Here is a 19,660-nt window from a genome sequence, read left to right as displayed (position 1 = left end):
AGCCTTCATGAACCATTCACTTCAACACAATATTTGCCAAAGTCGCCATACAATTCATTGGGCACTGGTGGCAATTGGTAAAAGTCTCCAGCTAAAATAACTTGCAACCCACCAAAATATTTGCTCAATCCACTGACAGGTAGATGTCTACATACATATTCCAGTTGAGAAAATATTTTTGAACTCATCATGGACATTTCATCAATAATCAGGCAACATGAAGTTACTATATTATTTTTTCACGTTCAAAACGTTCATCACATTGTAGCAAATGCAACATTTCAGTGTTACTATGCCGCTCATCCTCTAAACCAGCCCATTTGTGTAATGTGCAAGCTTTCTTACCCAACAGTGAAGCACCTAATCCAGTTGTAAAAGTAATCCCATAAATCAATCCATCCTTATCGAATTTTTTCATCACTTCTTTTAAAATAAATGATTTTCCTGTACCCCCTTAACCTGTAATTATCATATTGTTACCATTAACAATTTTTAAAACACTTCTTTTTGCGTATCATCCATGGCTGTGCTTCTTTTGTTGACAAAATTTCCCGCGAAATGTCGGAATACCCTTGCGTTCATTGTCATTCGGGTTACCTCGAATTTTTCGGAAAGCGTTATTTTCGGTCGCGTGATACATTTAAAGAGTTCCGGGCAGGTTGAGATGGTTGACAGAAAAAACTGTCAAAATCAATATTATAGAGCATATTTGCAACGTGTAAGGATATAAGACTGTGATTTAGCTTTATTGGGATATGCACATAACAGGAAATGACACAGTAAGTTTTATTTCTTGCAAAACTTCGGCCTGTAAATAAGCGAGTTGAATCGCCGCCATTTTTAAGCTTCCGACCTTGTTGATTATTTACATATGTATAAGGTTAGATGTGTATTCATATATTATGACCCAAGCACCTGTGTTTTAGACAAGTACGATTAAGTTTACTTCACACCTCGTAATTAGGTTGACACCTATTCCTGTTCTGCATATCTAAGCTGAATTTTAATATTTAGCAACAGTATAAAACAAGATATGTTCCTAAAACTTTAATCCGGGTTAGAATAGGTCTTCTGTACCCCTTGCTTGTCGTAAGAGGCGATTATAAATGGGGCTGGTTTTTGGATGAGACCGCAAAAACCCGCGGTCCCGTGTTACAGCAGGTGTGGCACGATAAAAATCCCTTCCTGCTCAAAGGTCGTAAGCGCCGACCATAGGCCTAAATTTACAGCCCTTCACCGGCAATGCTGACGTCTTCATATGAGCGAAATATTCTCGAGTGGGACGTTAAACAATGTACAATCAATCAATATAACTTAAATGCACCGAGAGTGCCTACACTGATGACAGATTTATTGTTTAACGTCGCATTGAGAATTTTTCACTCCTAGGCCTGTCGTAAATGGCAACTAAATGGGGTGGTCATTCGGATGAGACAATAACACGAGGCCCCGTGTCACAGACGGTGTGGTACGACACAGATTCCTCCTTGCTAGAAGATTGTAAGCACTAAAAGATAAGCCTAAGGTGTGGTACGATACAGATTCCTCCTTGCTCGAAGATTGTAAGCACTAAAAGATAAGCCTATATGTTGCAGCCCTTCACCGACGATGATGACGTCTTCATATGAGTGAAAGGTTCCCGAGAGGGACATTATAAATATACAATCAATCAACAACCCCGATACCAAACCCAAACCCTGGGGTTATCAAATTTACAATTTTGGTAAAGGACTACTTAGTATTTCTAAATATCCATGTAGTATCAATAGTACTAAAGATGTTACTTAAAGTGTTTTACACTTAAACACTATACCAAGCTTGACCGGTCTGTGGTCAGAACCTCTACCCCGTGGATCTTGAAATTACAATTTTAGTATCTTCTTTCTTGCTCTATATCACTATGTATTCATATTTTGTTACACATGAGTGGTTTTAGAGAAGATTTTCGAATTTTGATCAAGTTTGGACAGTTTACGGCCCCAGGAGGAATTTACAATGTATCCCCTTGTCCCAAAGATGCTTCATATCAGATCTAAAGAGAATTGGAAGTGTAGTTATAAGAGAAACTTCAAATGTTTAATTCTTAAACCACGACAGCCAATTGCAATTGTTTTTTACTAAATGTTTTTACTAATGGTTTTAATGTCATATTTTCTGAAAGTCCTTGACCTGTAGATTGTGGTAAAGTTTACCGAAGTAGAACACATTCGAAATTGTAAGAAGGGTGAAGATAACGAACAGTAATCAACCTCATAACGCCTGTAAGCAATCCAAAGTAAAGAATTGGGGAAACACCGACCCCTGGATATACCACAGTGGGATCAGGTGCCTAGGAGGACTAGCCATCCCCTGTCGACCGGTCACACCCGTCGTGAGCCCTATATCCTGATCAGGCAAACAGAGTTATCCGTAGTCCAAATCAGTGTGCCAAAAACGGCTTAACAAACGGTATGAAGCAAGTCAAACAGGATTTGACCCAATTATAAATTGTATTGGCAAACTAGATCGGTATAACGACCATAGGATTTGCGAAATACTGACTGTTGAAATACCTGCGCCATCAACTTGTTTGTCAGTAGCTCGTCTCGATTGAAAAACTGATCATACGCAGAACAAGCTTTTAGTATAGGATCAGTTGAGATAGAAACACCGTATGCATTAGACATATTAAAACAAAAGTACGTACCATCTATCATTCTGTGTTTAGTAAACCAGAAGTGATAAAAGAATTAGATATGTTACATGGGGAATATGTTTGGTTCCAGCTGACAAAGCTTGTAACAACATTCTCTTGGTAAGGCTCATTACAACTGTATTTTCAAAGAACTTGGCATTAATTCCACATTTGGTAATCGTACTTATACTCCAAATGCCCTTTCAAAAGATGAAATTCTTCAAAACCATGCTTCAGTTTTAGACACATTTAATATCCCAGTCAATGGGTCGAATGAATATGAGTTACCATACCTATACTGGATTCCTAAACTACTTAAAACTCCTTACAAACAAAGATACATTGCTTGGTCCAGTAAGTGCTCTACCAAGCCCCTATCCTGGCTCCTCACGAAAATATTAACAGCTGTGAAGGAGAAACTTCAAACTTACTGTGCGACTTCATATGCCAGAAGTGGTGTTAATCAAATGTGGATTCTAAAAAATTCTAAAGAACTTTTAGTAAACTTGAAATCGCAGAATTTTTCCCAAATCAATTAAAAACTATGACTTTTCAACACTATACACGACCATTCCTCACGATAAATTAAAGACTATACTTTTTGATATCATAGACAGTTGCTTCTTCAGCAAAAATGGAAATATTCATATCTAGTGATCAGTTACCCCCAAAACTTACTTTGTTAAACACCACTCTGATTCCGGAATTTTAATCAAAGGTGGCCAACCAAGTACACGAGGTTAATATACGACCAACAACCCCCCCCCCCCCCCCCCCCCGGATTCTTTTGTACTTAGGCACTGTGAATGAGTTAAAACAAGAGGTACTGTGAGCAATGCTCACTAAGAATACCCCCCGCTTACCCCAATCTCTCAAAGGGTGTTGGTAATAGGTATAAACTACCTCTTTTCTGAGTGTAAAAAAGAAATGACATGACAAACCGAACCATATTGCTACTTCGATGTCCAGTGCGCTTGACCTTTGACCCCAAAATCGATAGGGAACATCTTCATCCCATGGGTAGTCCATATGCATGATATGGTGACTGTAGGTGGAAAGGATAACGCTTTAGAGCCCGGAAACCATATTGCTACTTCAATGTCCAGTGCGCTTGACCTTTAAACCCCCAAATCGACAGGGAACATCTTCATCCCATGGGTAGTCCATATGTATGATATGGTGACTGTAGGTGGAAAGGATAACGCTTTAGAGCCCGGAAACCATATTGCTACTTCGATGTCCAGTGCGCTTGACCTTTAGACCCCAAAATCGATAGGGAACATCTTCATCCCATGGGTAGTCCATATATATGATATGGTGACGGTAGGTGAAAAGGATAATGCTTTAGAGTCCGGAAACCATTGCGTCTACATACGGACGGACGGACAACCCGATTCCAGTATACCCCCCCCCCCACACACACACACAACTTGTTGCGGGGGGTATAATAAAACTTGTTGAAAATGGCACAAAAAGTTAAAAGGAGGAAATATTAGAGGAAGGGAAATAAACAAGTAACTGAGCATTTTATTTGTGTTTTATTTACATTGACTATGGTGCACAAGAAATGACCCACACTATTTGAAAATGACCCTCTGATACTTACCCCAGAGGGTAAAAATTACCCCCTATTTTATAACCCCCCCCCCCTCCAAAAAAAAAAACTGCTTGAGTAACACATTGACAACTGGTGATCAGGTCTTCCAACAGTCTATTGCAGTTCCCATGGGCACGAATTGTGCTCCTATGATAACCGACCTGTTTTTATATTCATATGAAGCAGAATTTATTCAAAAACTTGTACGCGAGAAGAAAAAATATCTTGCTGTGGTCTTCAATACGACATTTAGATATATCGACGTTTTGTCTATTAACAATAACAACTTTCATTCATATGCCGATTGGATATATCCCTGTGAGCTCGAAATAAAAGACACCACAGAGTCGTCCACTTTTGCTTCAAACTTAGATGCAAGGTGAAGATAACGAACAGTGATCAATCTCATAACTCCTATAAGCAATGCAAAATAGATAGTTGGGTAAACACGAACCCCTGGATACACCAGAGGTGGGATGAGGTGCCTAGGAGGAGTAAGCATCCCATGTTGACCGGTCACACCCGCCGTGAGCCCTATATCCTGATCAGGTAAACGGAGTTATCTGCAGTCAAAATTAGTGTACCAAGAACAGCTTAACAATCAGTATGAAACACGTTAGACAGCATTTGACCCAATGATAGGTTGTATTGGCAAACTAGATCGTTATAACGACCATACAATTTGCGAAATGCTGACTTCAATCGAGACTCTTGAAACCCCTGTACCATCAACTTGTTTGTCGGTAGCTTACCTCGATTTAAAAACTGACTATACGCAGAACAAGCTCATGCATATTGAATCAGTTGAGACATTTCAAACTTACTGTCGTCCAAAATACAAAGCAGGCATGTTTCAGCAAAACAATATAGGTGCTGGATAAGTTACGGGGAAGGTGTGATTAATGATTGGTACTGTAAATGTAAAGCAGGTAGTAGGGTGGTGAGACACGACGTCGACACGGTAAAAGATGTCGGAAGTTGGAGCACATCTATTGATGATGTGTCAGATTTACCCGAGGTTATTGATGAGTCAGACGGCGATTAGGACAGTGTGTTTAAAGAGTAACGTAGTGGTTTAGAATATGATTTTCTGGTGTACTTTGATTTTTTACATTGTTATTATTGCTCACAGGATTTTGCTATTTGTTTGTTGTCACTTGTGTATTCGATTTCAATTAATTTCAAATGTTGCGGAGTTAGTTTGCCCCCTTGTTATAGCTGTCATTTTGGTGTCGATTATTTTTTGTGATTAACTATTTCGATGACAGAAAAAGATACGATTTATAAACTTTTGTTATTATTTGTTTCAGAAAACCTATCCAGAGGATCTGAATGAAGTAAAATTACATTACTGTCTTCCCGTACAAAAATTGATATCTATCTGATATATGTACATTTAATAGAACCTAAATCTTTATTTTGATGAAATCTGAAGTTTAATTTTATCAATGACTATGGGGAAAGTTACGTACAAAACTATCATAATAACAAAATGAAATTTTCAGATTCGTAGTATGTATAACATTTTGACGTGTCTGTAATTCCTGTGATTCCTTAGCTTGAAATTGAACCAGTGCTGTTTTGATATGTACATGTAGTTGGATGATGACATCGTAAAGATGAGTATATATTTTCAGTATGCGTCTGCAGCGTCTCTCATACCATATTTTGCAAAATCTGTTGATTTGTCCGTTTTCTAGTTTAAAAGTATTGTAGGGTTTCTTCCATCATATATTTTTTATGCTATGCAATAGTTGTCATATTTTGTGAAGCATTATTTGCTTTTTACATGTTAAATCTCAGCGGTTGTTCTATATTATTTGATTATTGTGTAGGAAAACAGTTTGTTTATATATATATATTTCATATCTATAGTATCCCGTGGGGATCCGGGTTAGAATAGGTCCTCAGTACCCCTTCCTTGAAAAAGGTGACTAAATGGGGTGGTCCTTCGGATGAGACCGCAAAAACCGAGGTCCCGCGTCACAGCAGGTGTGGCACGATAAAGATCACTCTCTGCTCAAAGGCCATAGGCGCCGAGCATAGGTCTCAATTTTGCAGCCCTTCACCGGTAGTGGTGACGTCTCCATATGAGTGAAATATTCTCGAGAGGGACGTTAAACAACAATCATATCTATAGTTTTGTGATAATAAAAAAGAATTCTTGATGTTTTTCATCTATAATAGCTTTTATAGTAATCATGTCTGTCCAACTCTTTCTGTTAGGCAACAATTTTATATGCATTCCAAAAAATCATTTTGAAAAATTTCCAGAATCTATTCCTATTTCACCTCTTCGTTTGATGTTACTTTTGAATGAAGAATAGTGATCGATCTCATAAATCCCATAAGCAATTCTAAATAGATAGTTGGGCAAACACGGACCCCCTGGACACACCCGAGAGGTGGGATCAGGTGCCTTGGAGTAGTAAGCATTCCCTGTCGACCGGTCACGCCCGCCGTGAGCCCTAGTATCTTGATCAGGTAAAAGGAGTTATCTGTAGTCAAAATCAGTGTGTCACGAACGGTCTAACAATCGGTATGAAACATGTATGCGGTATCGCAAGTTGCTGAACACAAGCGTCTATCTCTCTAGAGCTGTCGTCCAAAGATGCCTCTTGGCGGGAACTGTCATCCGGGCTCCGGAAGCGGTCCGCCAAACAGGTCGTACTGGGGACGACTCCCCAGATACTACAATATCCAATAATGATATCAACTTCTTGAATAAGGAATATCGCTTATCGTGTTACCATTTATACATTATTGGTCATTCCCTATTCATTTTAATCCCGTGGGGATCCGAGTTAGAATACAGCGCGTTTATTTTGTCTACTCACTGGTACTGGTACCCATTCAATTGGGAAAAATAACGTCAAAATCGAACAAATTGGGAATTTTCTACCAATATATCAGCAATTGATTTCAACTATCAGGAATCGTCGTAGGCTCGTTCATTGTACTTGGAGCATCTGCAGCTTCTTAGAAGAGCTTTTCCAGAGTTTTCCCGAAACTTCCTACCATCTGACTGTGTCTTGCCACGGCCTCCGTTGTAAGATTTCGCCCCCCCCCCCCCCCCAAGTCCCTGAGAGATTCTGAAGTGTGGAAATAAGAGATAAACATTAAAACTGAAATAAAAATTAGTAAGATTTGCGTTCATTAGCACCACCTTTGAATTCTTTATTGAGAAATTCATTGACAACATCTGCCCCCATGTTTCTTCCTGGATCTCCAGGCAAAGGATTTGACCCACAAACCACCAACTATGGCCTAGTCTTAAAAATGATTGATTTTGATATGAAATATTACCCAGGATTTGTGCTATTTGTAATCGTTTTTCTTTTCTTTATATATTTAATAGTATTTAAATACCATGTCTTCAAAATTAGGGCATTTTTTGTCACTAGCTGTCTTCAATGTAACGTCAAAGTTGTGTAAGTGCTGATCTCTTTCATTATATCAGTATATATATGTAATATATACAGCACCTCACATATACAAAATTTACAAACAGCACATTATGTATAAAAGAATTGAATATTCTCTCTGATAACATTTTCTATTAATATTCCCACAGAGTTTGATATATATGTACACTTATTCAATACCGTGTATAGGTAGATCGATATTACCGAGAGTGTATTGAAGTATGTCACAGTATTAGTATTTTGACTGTCATTTGCATAATACTTCATGGAACTTTTTATTATTTCATCCTAGCGTGAACTAATATTTAACATCTCATTCAACAATTATGCATTTTAAATAAATGATGTAAATGCTAACGTTTCGCTTTAAAATTGCCCGAAAAGTAGGGCAACGAATTAAAAGGATACCGTGTTATGACGCTTCCTGTTAGCTCGGATTTTTTCGCATTTCTATAACAGATGCATGTGAACGCAGCTGATACGGCATCTGATCGCGTAGCATTCATTACATTGCAAATGAATAGTAGATTAGCAGTGAAGAGGTAATCGAGACTTTGGTGGAACAACCAGTATGCAGAAGCAACTAATGATCATGATGTAAGTGAATTTATTCAATAACAATTAGGCCTAGTGAAATACGAAAGTTTGCGCGATTTTCACTATCAGATCAATCATGCCCTATATATTTCGGATTTTTTTTTTAAAGTTTGGCATGTGTCATATATTGGGTAAAATTTGTAATCGTTACTCCTACATAGCATCCCCTACTTATTTGTAACAAGTTACTGCATGATTGGGGGGGGGGGGGGTATAAAATATGAATCCTCTTTGAAATCACATTTGCAGTCGCTCTGATAAAGATTGGTAATCAATACATCGTTTGAAATACACACTTAGTTTTATATTGTTTCCCACAATCCAGAAGATATGTCCACTGTGGTTTAATGTACATATGATATATGTACACTGTATATGTTGCATAGCATTGCTGCCATGGATGAACTATAAATGTGCCAAGTACACAGGAACCTTTATTGATAAAGCTAGGACTGTTGTCTTGTGTATTATGATAAGTCTATCAAAAAGATTCCATATTCCAGATACTATGTTACATTTGGGGCAAGTTCAACTGTCGGTCCTGGTGATGGTCATGCAGACTGTACTTAAGTAATGTAAACTAGTGTTGGGAATAGACATGCACATTGGGCATGAATAACTTGGGTATCCGACGATGATAAATGGGCAGTAGTTATAATTTCACCCGCCAATCATCATGAATATTTTATCCTTTCCTGTTACATGTACTTCACCTAATAATGATATCATATTTCAGCATCTATTGTAGATGTAGATGACTAAAGGCATTGGTCAAGTGATCTTGTTACAAACTTGCACAACTTGATATCTATATTTTAGGACATGTTAAAAAATAATCCATTATTTCATAGTTTGCAAACTAAGAAATAATGGATTATTTTTTAACATCCCCTAAAATATAGATATCAAGTTGTGCAATTCTCCATGGAGAATTAAATTCAATATATATATAATATATACTGTTATCAAGCATTGCAAAAATGTTTTCAATAATTATGACAATAGTCATCTCGTCTTTCATATGAAATCAGTTAATATTATTTGGCAAATACATCAAAGTAAAAGTTCCCAATCTTTCACTTAAATCAGACTGCATTCTTTGAAATATAAAATGTACCCCAGTGTGAGCAACTGAAATTGCCAAATATCACATCTGATAAATGTAAAATGTATTGCAATGCTTGCTTCACAATTATGATAAACTGACAAAGTAGATCTGGATAAGAGTATGAAAATTGTTTTAATTACTCATGTTAATATAAAAATAATTGATTGTATCATCTTATGATCACAAAGTGAGATGAAGGAATCTTCCAAATAAATATAAGTTGAATATATAGGAAATAATGATGTTTGAAATAAAAACAACTTATAAGATGATACAAAATCTCTCTCTCTCTCTCTCTGCAATCAATATCTCTTCTCTCTCTCTCTCTCTCTCTCTCTCTCTCTCAGCAATCAATATCTTCTTCTCTGGTACAACTGTTTTACTCTTCTATTTCACTGCCTTCACTGGAACTCTCAGACTCATCAACCAAAGTGGCATCTTCCAGAAACTCCCCCCAATCACGCACACCTATTCGCCCCTCTGGTTGGTGCCGTGCATACCCCACATACCATAGAATGGCTGCAATGTGTGCACACATGCCAACAACACGAGCACCAGCCTTACACTTACAATACCATGCAATTATTGCACCCTCTGCATACTTTATCCACAGAAGGTAGGACCTGGATGACACATGACGACTCTGCATTCTGATTCGTACTAGACCTGGCTCCTCCTTGTGGACATGAATGGCACAATCTCCTTCAATATGTTCCTGGGCATAGCTTGGGGATAATTTCAGCTGGTACGTGCCACATGTCAGAGACCTCAGTTGCTCTTCATCCAGGTTTGGAAAGTCAGTGATATCATCCATTTCCTCCCAACAAGCTGATCGTCTTTCCAATTTGTTTTCTTCAACATGCTGCCGAAGGGTGTTGATTTGCTTTGATAAGTAAATCATTTTTGTACCAAGGATCTGGTCATCTTCAGCATTACCATTAGAAATACTTTTCAAGTACCTATAATGATAAATCAAGCATAACCTGAATATAAACATTCTGGGTTTTTTAAGTATCAATATACTTAGTGTATCTAATTACTTAGGTCATGGTATTATGATTTCATTTTAATTTCATCTCTTTACAGGATTTCATTGTGAGATGCATGTTTATTTGCAAGTTATTGGAATTGATTATAATATACCTGTTACTGATGGCACAAACAATCCTAACAAAATCTCCAATGTACTGAACCTGGCTCGTTGGCAGGATTTTCCCAAGGTAACGCCATTGCTTTATCCTACCATTCGCTGACTCAACCACCCATCTTATCTGTGATTTTAAAATATGTTTACATAAATATATTATGAAGATATATTTTTCTGTAACTAAGTTCTTTGCATTGCAAAATAAACCTAAAATTCACATGAAAAATAAGACTTACCTTTGTCACTAATCGACTAATATTTGCACTTTCAGTTGACATCTGCCTGTCTCCATGAGCCATAAAGGATGGCATCTGTGCCTTGATACCTAGTTCCTCCAAGTAATCCAAGGAGTCTCTGAAACCACGGTCCACCACAAATACATCATCCTCGCAAACCCATCCCTGTATGTCATCGATATTTCTTTTCAAAATGTGGTTGAGTATGGAGGCATCATTGTTTTTTGCAATATAAGGGCCTAATACAGAAACAAAGTAGCCTGTCGATGACACAATGACCATAGGTTTCACAAGTGGCCTGCCTTTGTGGAGACTGTAGGATTGACGTTGAAATCTAAAATTACCACTTTTGTTGATGTAGATGTACGTTCCATCCAATATAAGTATGGCTTGCTGAGTTGTGTCATCACCAAAAAGTGTCTGGGCAAGGGGTCGCGTATGCTTATTGATTATCTCCTCTCGCGTTATGTGACCAAATCCAAGGTTTTCTGTGACAAAACCTCCAGTCATCAATATATTGCGGACAGCTCGCACACTTCTTTGTATACTGGATTTGGAAATATTAAACAATGTGGACAAAATCTTGTTTGACTCCCCTCCTCTCAATTTTAGCAAAAAGATTGCAAGGCTGGTTCTGGTAGTTCTAGCAGGAGTTATTTTGATTTTCCCCTCGATAAACAGCATCATGTCATTGAAAGAAGCTTTTGATATCCCCAGGAGATCTACATATTCAGTGTCTGTAAGATTTTCACTGTCAAAATCTAGCCTTGCTTTCTCACTTCGTATAATCTCAGTTCTTAAGAACTTGATCAGCTCAGTTATTGAAGTTTTATTGAACTTTGTTGTTCTCGCTGTTGGGTTCAAACTTTCAATGTCTCTCTGCAGGTGTTTTGGGCAGCAACGAGCTCCAGCAGGAATTATGACTTCTTTGGTGATAAAGATTCGATGACGAAATCCCACTGGAACCACAACTAGCTTTGGTCCTGGCCTTTTGCAGATGCAACATGCAGCATGTCCTCTTGATGTGCAAGGAAAAGGAAGAGTTACTGATGGTGGACTGAACTGAGGTGTTAAAGTTGTAGATGATGTTGATGGTGCGGATTCACCTTGACAATCTGTCGTGCTCGCCATGCTATGACCTTTGCGTTTTATGTGACGTGCACACATGCACCTACATCTGTTGCATAAGAAGTCATCGTCACCTGGTGTTCTCCCAGATAGTTTGGAGATAACGACTCTGTATTTTCTTGCAATGCTGTATCTGTCTTTCTGTCGTACCACGCGTGGACAATTACAACAGTTGTAAGATTTCTTACCAGGCATCTGAAATGTCAAATAAAATCTGTTTCATTTTACATATTTTTTCTCTATGTTACTTTACAGGAGGGGGGGGGGAGTTGTTTCCACCCCCCCCCCTTTTTTCTTATAGCAAGTATGACCTATAAAAGTAAAAAAGTTAAAAACCCTCAAAATCCTAGAGCTTTGGAAGGCTTTGCCCACTGAACTCCCACCAGGGCTTTGCTTTAAACTAACTAAAGGCCTTAATGATTAATGTTAATTGAATTAATTGTTCAAACTACCCTTTTCCATCAATTAGATTTAAAAATATATCCACCTACTCAGGAAAGAGATGTTTCATATATTTAATTTGTTCTTGAAAATTATTGATTAATATTCTGTCCATATTTCCTTTCAGGTACTCAAATGCATGCATTAATTATTTGCATTTTTGTAATTTTCTTTGAAATTATAATTATAGTTACCAAAGAAAAAAAAAACAAGAAGACAAAACTGCAGATTTTTTGTTTTACATGTTACAACACACTATATAATTATACAGTATCATATTGCACAATTATTTTGTTAAATACATTTTTTTCAGCAGGGGGATCTGTCCGTGTGATTCATACAGATTTATAGCCCTTTATGGTGATTACATAGTCTTTCAATAAAGAATATTTTACATAGTTGTCATGTAATATTTTTTTTTAATGTACAAGATATTATTATAAACCTTTTTATACACCAAAAGTTGATTTTAGTCAATGTGTTATACATGCGGATATATAAAATTTGATTTTACATTTTACTAACTCGTAACGATAAATTCATGTGAAGTATATTAACAAATTGCGTCATAGATTAGGATCCGCGGCAGAAGTTATAAAGAAATTAAAAAAAAAATTGAGCATGACATATTTTGGAAGTTTGTAACTCAGAGTAGTGTAGTATTAAAGTGACAGTAATGTACAACAACATTCTCGGAATGTATTACATTCGACATGCTGCATAATGTCGCTGATTTTGGTTAGGGAGATCGTATATATAGGCCTATATTTTAAGATAGTAAATTCAATAGGAACGCAGTGCATTTAATGATGTAATCATTCTAAATTAGAAAAGTTATATTTATTCTGATATGATAGGCTCTGTATATTACTTCTACTAACAAATGTAAGGCTAATACATAGATGTGGGAAAAATATTTATCAACTTAACCCAGAATATTAAATGAACTATAAACATCTCCTTCACCTGACAGTGTAAATGTAAGACATTTTGAATAGTCTCATTATTTAGTATAATCTATCAATGAACTTACCTTGAAAGTGGATTGCGGATTGCACCGTGTTAATCAGTTGCTGTGAAATGCATCGCTGTTTCTATAGACGCCGATGACCAGACGACAGTTTTAGCGCTTACCGCTAATTCTTAATTAATTTAATTTCGATATAGCGGGTTCCTGACGGCATTTTTTTTTCACTCAAAACTATTTTCAAATGTTTGAATTTTCATATTCTAATTTAATATTTTGCCGTCGATAACCCGATATTAAATAAATTTGAGCTCAAGGTTGACTAAATCGGCGATTTTCCCGGAAATATATAGTCTTTTGTTGATTTTAGCACTTAGTGTACTATTACCAGCATCCGGTCATGTTTAAGCCCCCCATCGTTGAACGGTATCTGTCCTATACAGAAGAAATAAACACTCAGATTTATTACAAATCAGTGTTTATTTTTTCCACATTCGCTAGGCCATAAACAGCCAATGCCGGGTCGAATCCTTTACGATACGGTTCCAGATAATGTCAAAACTTAGCCTCTCCGGTAACCAACCCTCTGTACCTTTATTAACATCAATTAATAAAAAAAAAAGTGATACTAGTAATTAATAAGTTTTGAAATTTGATTAATGTAGTATATGTGGAAATATGTCAAACTATTTATGATTCTGTTTTCCCAACTATCTAATTTGTATTGCTTATAGGAGTTATGAGATTGATCACTGTTCGTTATCTTCACCTTTCATGTGTAACATTTCGATGGTCAAATCCAATTCCTACAATTGATATAAGAACCAATCGACTTTTTGGTTCTTGTTTCCTCAATTCCGCTATAGTGTTGTCAATGATATACTGATCTTGTCCAGCACAGATTGCACTATACACATAATGTACAATTAATCATGTATATTGTTATTTGAGAATTTACCTTTAAGGTACATTACAGTTTCACACATGTAGTAGACTGGAATAAAAAGTAGGGTCACTGGTAACATTTCCCTCAATTCACATAGTTTGTTACAAATTGGTAAAACCACATGTTCATCCTCTTCAGGAACCTCTCTCGAAGAAGTTTTCTTAATCTTGGTAAAGAATATATTTTCTCGGTCTAGACTAGCCTCTACTCATTTACTGTTTAGCTTTTTAGAAAGGGTACCTGTAAAGTGCGAAACGAAACGAAATCTACCGAAACGAAACGAAACCCACCGAAACGAAATAGATTGTATAATCGAACTCTTTTAATTATAATAATTAAAAATCGTATCTCAGGCCCCTGTTAAAGTTTACACATATAAATAAAATTCGCCTCCCCTTTGATGTAGGCTTTCGGCTTGACTGATACAAAGTTTTAAAAGTTGGAAGGGGGAGGGGGGGGGGGTAAGCACAAAGCACATAAATACCATGTGTAATTAGCTTCGGATCCATACATTTCAGAACGGGAGGTTACAGTCTCAGAGGTCTAGGGAAACACACTAAACGAGGGATGGAGTCGTCGGCGTTGGATCCGCTTTTGGGCATAAATACATGTTTCAGTATTTTTGTTCTAAAGACAAATATATGTATACATGTGGATATTGTGTATTTGTATGTAGTATATCAAACGGTGGATTCTGAATATGTCCTCCCGTTCTCTTTGTGATTTCTGCTTAAAATTCCCTTGTTCATAAGCCTTTTCAGTTTACAAAATGCCAACCTCCTCCTAATATTATTGCATTAAAAAAAATTCCGTTTTCCGTCCCGTTCTCAATTCCCCGTCTTAGCAACACCCCAAATGTCAATCTCTCACCAGAGGGCGTATTACGCTACCCTACAACGATAACTCTGGGTAGAGATTGCCCAAATGTATAGAGTTTTTCCATTATTGAAAATACTCGCACCTCAACAGTTAGAGATAAAATAAGAGGTTAAGAGCTCTTCCTGCTTTCAATTTTCTCAGACACCAGCTTCTTCAAACAATGTATCTATGCCCAAAGGCGGATCCAACGCCGGCGACCCCACCCCTCGTATAGTGTGTTTCCCCAGATCTCTGAGACTGTAACCCTCGGTTCTGAAATTTATGGATCCGAAACTAATTGTACATGTCATTTAATCAACTTCGGATATGTACTTTGTGCTTACTCCCCCCCCCCCCATTTTCAACTTTTAAAACTTTGTAACAGTCAAGCCGAAAGCCTACATCAAAGGGGAGGCGAATTTTATTTATATGTTGTACCTTTCACAGGGGCCTAAGATACCATTTTTAATTATTATAATTAAAAGAGTTCGGTTATACAATCTGTTTCGTTTCGTTTTGGTAGGTTTGATTTCGTTTCGGTACGTTTCGTTTCGCACTTTACAGGTACCCTTTTAGAAAGCCCTTTCTTTTCCACGGCTGTTATGTTCCACTTAATGCAGCAAACAGTATATTGGGAAAGAAAACATTAAGACTGTCTAGCTTTTCAAATGCCTTTCTGAATTCCTCTCCCCTAAAAATGTAAAGTAAATATTGCATATTACATTCCATTACAATGTCAGGGTTGGCAAAAAAGTGGTTAATATGAGTATTGACCGGGCCAGTGGTCAATACTGGTTAAAACCGGTCAAAATTACTGGTCGATTGAAAATTATTTGGTCATTACAGTCTGTGTTATTGGTTATTTTAAATATGTAAGTGGCCATTATCTTGATTATGGTAAATACTGTAATTCATAACATGCACTATCAGTTTGATATATAATTTTTTTTGGCCCAAAGTATATGTTGGTTTCCACTTAACCGACTGACCCTAAAAAAAATTCTGCCGACCCTTACACATTTTTTTCCCATTCTCACAGATTTTGCGAATGTCATCAACTTCTTCTTAATCTGTCCAGGTACATGTAAACAGGTCTGTCTCAATATTGCCAAACTATCTGTGACCCTCTAGTATAGTACTGAAGATATTTTGTTCACAGTTTCAGCAAACCAAATGTATTAAACTCATAAATGTAAATATTATACGGTACCAATTTTGATGCACCAGATGCGCATTTCGACAAATAATGTCTCTTCAGTGATGCTCAACCGAAATGTTTGACATCCGAAATAACAATGAAGTTTTAGAGCTATTATAGGAAAAAACTGTGCCAAAAAATCTAATAAAAATATTAATCAACAAAATTGATCCATATAATGAAAAGACTTAAGGATGGAGTCTTGTCAACTTCATTGTAATTAAAAAGATTTCATTTTTTCACAGAATGTGCATTAAGATACACTTAATTAAAAAACATGGAGAAACCATGGGGTCGTCAGCCTTAATTTTGCCTCAAAGTGATCTGAGGTTTACTTCCTAAAAATAGCATTTTTTCCCGGGCAAAATTGAACCTTACACAAGTGTTCATAAACAAAATTCTTGATGTTGATTTTCAAATATTTTAGTATGTATATACAATATGATATGACAATTGTATATTTTAGGGAATTTTTTTTATTAATATATACCCCAAACTTGTTCCTATTCTAATTCAAATTTCCTCTGTCTAATTTTAAAATTTTACTTTTTTGAGCTAAAACAATAAAAGTCCTTGTGAAAATTATACAATGACCATATATTTACAAATTCCTATAATTTTGCCTAAAGATAGGCAATTCCTTATAGTTTATTCTTCAAGAAAAACAATATCACTACCGTGATTTTTTCATGATCACCCCATTCCATTCAGTAAGAGCAATTAAGTTTTGTTTTTTTTGAAATCCACATCAAACATTATGATTTACTAATTTTAGCCAGACTGGAACGGGTGATAAGGGTCAGTATTTTTACCGCCAGACACAGCCGAACACCAAAAATATTACGTATATATTAAAATAAACCCCCAAAACAGACCATAGGTGAATAATTCAACGTATTTAATTCATATAATGAACTATGTATTAATAATGTGATAGAAAATTTTATTAACATTCTTAAGTGTTCGGTGGTAGTATTCAGATGTTCGGCGGTGGGCAGCGAGTGTTCGGCGGTAGCTACATATACATAAACTTTACAGTTATTGATACAAATACAAACGATACATTGAATTATTGAAATAGAGATTTAATTATTTTATTTATTTAATTATTTTATTTATTCATTTTTTCATTGTACTCGTTTATATTTGGTGATCAGCAATGTGCTTAAATTTGATCGGAGTCAAACGCTAAAATGTAGTCTGATGTATTGCCCCCAAAAAGGGCCTAGTTACACATGCAATTTGTTGCATTTTCCTGTTTTTAGGTTTTAAAAAATGCTAAAAACATAATTTATTTGTGATATTTGTTACAATAATCATGATACCCACCTTTCATACTATAAAGCACATCTTAGGTGTTCGGCGGTAGTATACAGATGTTCGGCGGTGGTTGTACATAACTTTTACAGTATTCTATCATATTATTAATACATAGAAGTTCATTATATGAATTAAATACGTTGAATTATTCACATATGGTCTGTTTTGGAGATTTATTTTAATATATACGTAATATTTTTGGTGTTCGACTGTGTCTGGCGATGTCCGGCTGTGTCTGGCGATGTCCGGTGGTACAAATACCTACCGGACTAGGACACCATACTTTTTCTCTCTAATTATAAACACATAAGCACTGGAATGGGGTTTTGAGAAAATTTGCATCTTTAATGCACGTAATTATCATTGTTTCATTGACGATGTTTAATTTGGTTGATACATAATTACGTCAGTTTATCTGAGTATGAAAAATTCATGTGAATGTGCGTGTACGTACACTGCACTGACTAGTAACGAGTCATGACGTACAAGCTACATACATGTACATGTGTACACAAGTATTTTGCAGGCCTACGGTTTTATAGAATATATACAGGAGTTGTATTGACCTTACGGAATATAATAAAGATTTACTATTCCCAAAAGAACAGATGGTGTACATTTTACTTACATTTTCTTCGTGTGTGACAGTATTGTCATTTGACATGTCGCGTCGTCTGTCAGTGCCAGGTGTGGAACGCTGCTGTTGTTGTCTTTATCGGAGGAAATTGCATAATCATGCTGTAAAAGAACAATGCCTTTCTCCCATCTTTTTCACTGGGCTTTGGCGACAATGTTCTATCTATTTGCGGTAACAGACTTCACAAACTGCCCTTGCCGCCTTGATTTTTCCATGTTGTTTACGTTCGCAAGAGCTAAGATGGTTGTCGTAAGTTTTTTCGTGCGTTTATCGAAGCATTGAAAATTCAATGAATTCTGCTAGTAAATGATACAAAATTACTAATTTTGTTTCAATATAATCATTTATTAATTGTTTATTCTCCAAAAACTAACAACAGAAATTTTACGTCACTCAAACTATGGAGACCCACTTACGTTAAAAAACGCTGACAAGTCTCCATCCTTAATTTATCTTTATCTCTGCAAGAAATGTACAAAAATAAGAAATCACAATTGACCACTTGGGAGTATTGACCGGGACGGTTAAATCCGGGGGTGGTTTTAACCAAACCTGCATTACATTTACATCATTTTAAATATTCTATGATAGTTTGGAGGTTTTCATATAAATTTGTTTATAAAAAGTTGTATTGACCATTTCTCTAACAGATGACACTCATGAATTACAACAGCAACAACATGGTTGCGGAAACTGTCATTATCCAGCAAATTTTGGCTATCTTTGGTATTCAGCAGAGCCTCTGGGTGACATAAAACTATCTGAAACTGGCCATTGATGACAGTGTCCAGACCAACACCCGAATCTACCTCGTACACTGGACCTCCCTCTGAAGCCTCGTCTGTCTTAGTTTTGATATTATAGCGACATGTTGGAATATTATGAGTTGCTAGCGTGGCCAATTGATCTTTCTGTATTATGTTCAGTAGCGAAACAACAATAACAACCGGGGTTGTGTTGGACTCAATCTTGAAAAGTTCCGGCAATAAGTGATAAATCAGGCTCTTGCCATAGTCCATTGGTACATTCAATGCAAGGTGAAGATAACGAACAGTGATCAATCTCATAACTCCTACAAGCAATACAAAATAGATAGTTGGGCACACACGGACCCCTGGACACACCAGAGGTGGAGTCAGGTGTCTAGGAGGAATAACACTTCATCACCATTCAGCAGAAAACAGAGCAGCAAGCTGTTTATCTCTTATTTTAAAAAATTTGTCGTATTTTCTAGAGCGTCAATCACTCCTTCGATTCCATGTTTACATGTTAATATTTCCACGTGCGCGTCTTATATTCATACGCGTAATACACAAAGTAGTTCAATCTTCAGGACCAGAAAACAACGATTTTAAATAATTTAGAGTGAAGATCAATTTAA

General features: G+C 36.5%; 2 protein-coding genes and 1 long non-coding RNA gene across 7 annotated transcripts; 1 reads left to right on the top strand and 2 right to left on the bottom strand.

The window, feature by feature from the left end:
* Positions 1 to 7,887: 7,887 nt before the first annotated feature.
* On the top strand, positions 7,888 to 12,139 carry LOC125674119 (uncharacterized). Of its 5 annotated transcripts, none has more exons than XR_008803374.1 (5): positions 7,888 to 8,293; positions 10,015 to 10,356; positions 10,488 to 10,621; positions 10,820 to 10,951; positions 11,670 to 12,139. It is a non-coding gene; the product is annotated as an uncharacterized LOC125674119 (long non-coding RNA). The 5 variants fall into 5 exon arrangements; XR_008803376.1 differs by having other exon boundaries at positions 7,895 to 8,293; positions 10,015 to 10,293; XR_008803375.1 differs by having other exon boundaries at positions 7,906 to 8,293; positions 10,015 to 10,146.
* Positions 9,517 to 12,107, bottom strand: LOC125674118 (uncharacterized). The gene is made up of 3 exons (XM_048911163.2): positions 10,785 to 12,107; positions 10,545 to 10,672; positions 9,517 to 10,360 (listed from the first exon to the last, which is right to left on the bottom strand). The coding sequence occupies exons 1-3, from the start codon at positions 12,105 to 12,107 to the stop codon at positions 9,781 to 9,783; spliced, it is 2,031 nt and encodes a 676-aa protein (XP_048767120.2). The 3' UTR covers positions 9,517 to 9,780.
* A 3,585-nt stretch (positions 12,140 to 15,724) lies between the features above and the next one.
* LOC130054524 (uncharacterized) lies at positions 15,725 to 19,298 on the bottom strand. Its single transcript, XM_056164490.1, has 2 exons — positions 18,916 to 19,298; positions 15,725 to 15,815 (listed from the first exon to the last, which is right to left on the bottom strand). Exons 1-2 carry the CDS (start codon positions 19,296 to 19,298, stop codon positions 15,725 to 15,727), a joined length of 474 nt encoding a protein of 157 aa, XP_056020465.1.
* Between the last annotated feature and the right edge of the window lie 362 nt (positions 19,299 to 19,660).

Source organism: Ostrea edulis, chromosome 5 (assembly GCF_947568905.1).
Source record: "Ostrea edulis chromosome 5, xbOstEdul1.1, whole genome shotgun sequence".
Taxonomy (NCBI): Eukaryota; Metazoa; Mollusca; class Bivalvia; order Ostreida; family Ostreidae; genus Ostrea; species Ostrea edulis.
This window is presented reverse-complemented; position numbering and strand designations above follow the sequence as displayed.

What these genes read in the sequence shown, in the direction of transcription:
- LOC125674118 (XM_048911163.2), bottom strand. Translation starts at nt 12,107, where the DNA reads ATGCCTGGTAAGAAATCTTACAACTGTTGTAATTGTCCACGCGTGGTA. An exon ending in TTAGTCGATTAGTGACAAAG is followed by an intron (nt 10,673 to 10,784) that starts GTAAGTCTTATT and finishes TTAAAATCACAG; the next exon opens with ATAAGATGGGTGGTTGAGTC. An exon ending in GTTTGTGCCATCAGTAACAG is followed by an intron (nt 10,361 to 10,544) that starts GTATATTATAAT and finishes TTATCATTATAG; the next exon opens with GTACTTGAAAAGTATTTCTA.
- LOC130054524 (XM_056164490.1), bottom strand. Translation starts at nt 19,298, where the DNA reads ATGGACTATGGCAAGAGCCTGATTTATCACTTATTGCCGGAACTTTTC. An exon ending in TGTCATCTGTTAGAGAAATG is followed by an intron (nt 15,816 to 18,915) that starts GTCAATACAACT and finishes TTACATTTTTAG; the next exon opens with GGGAGAGGAATTCAGAAAGG.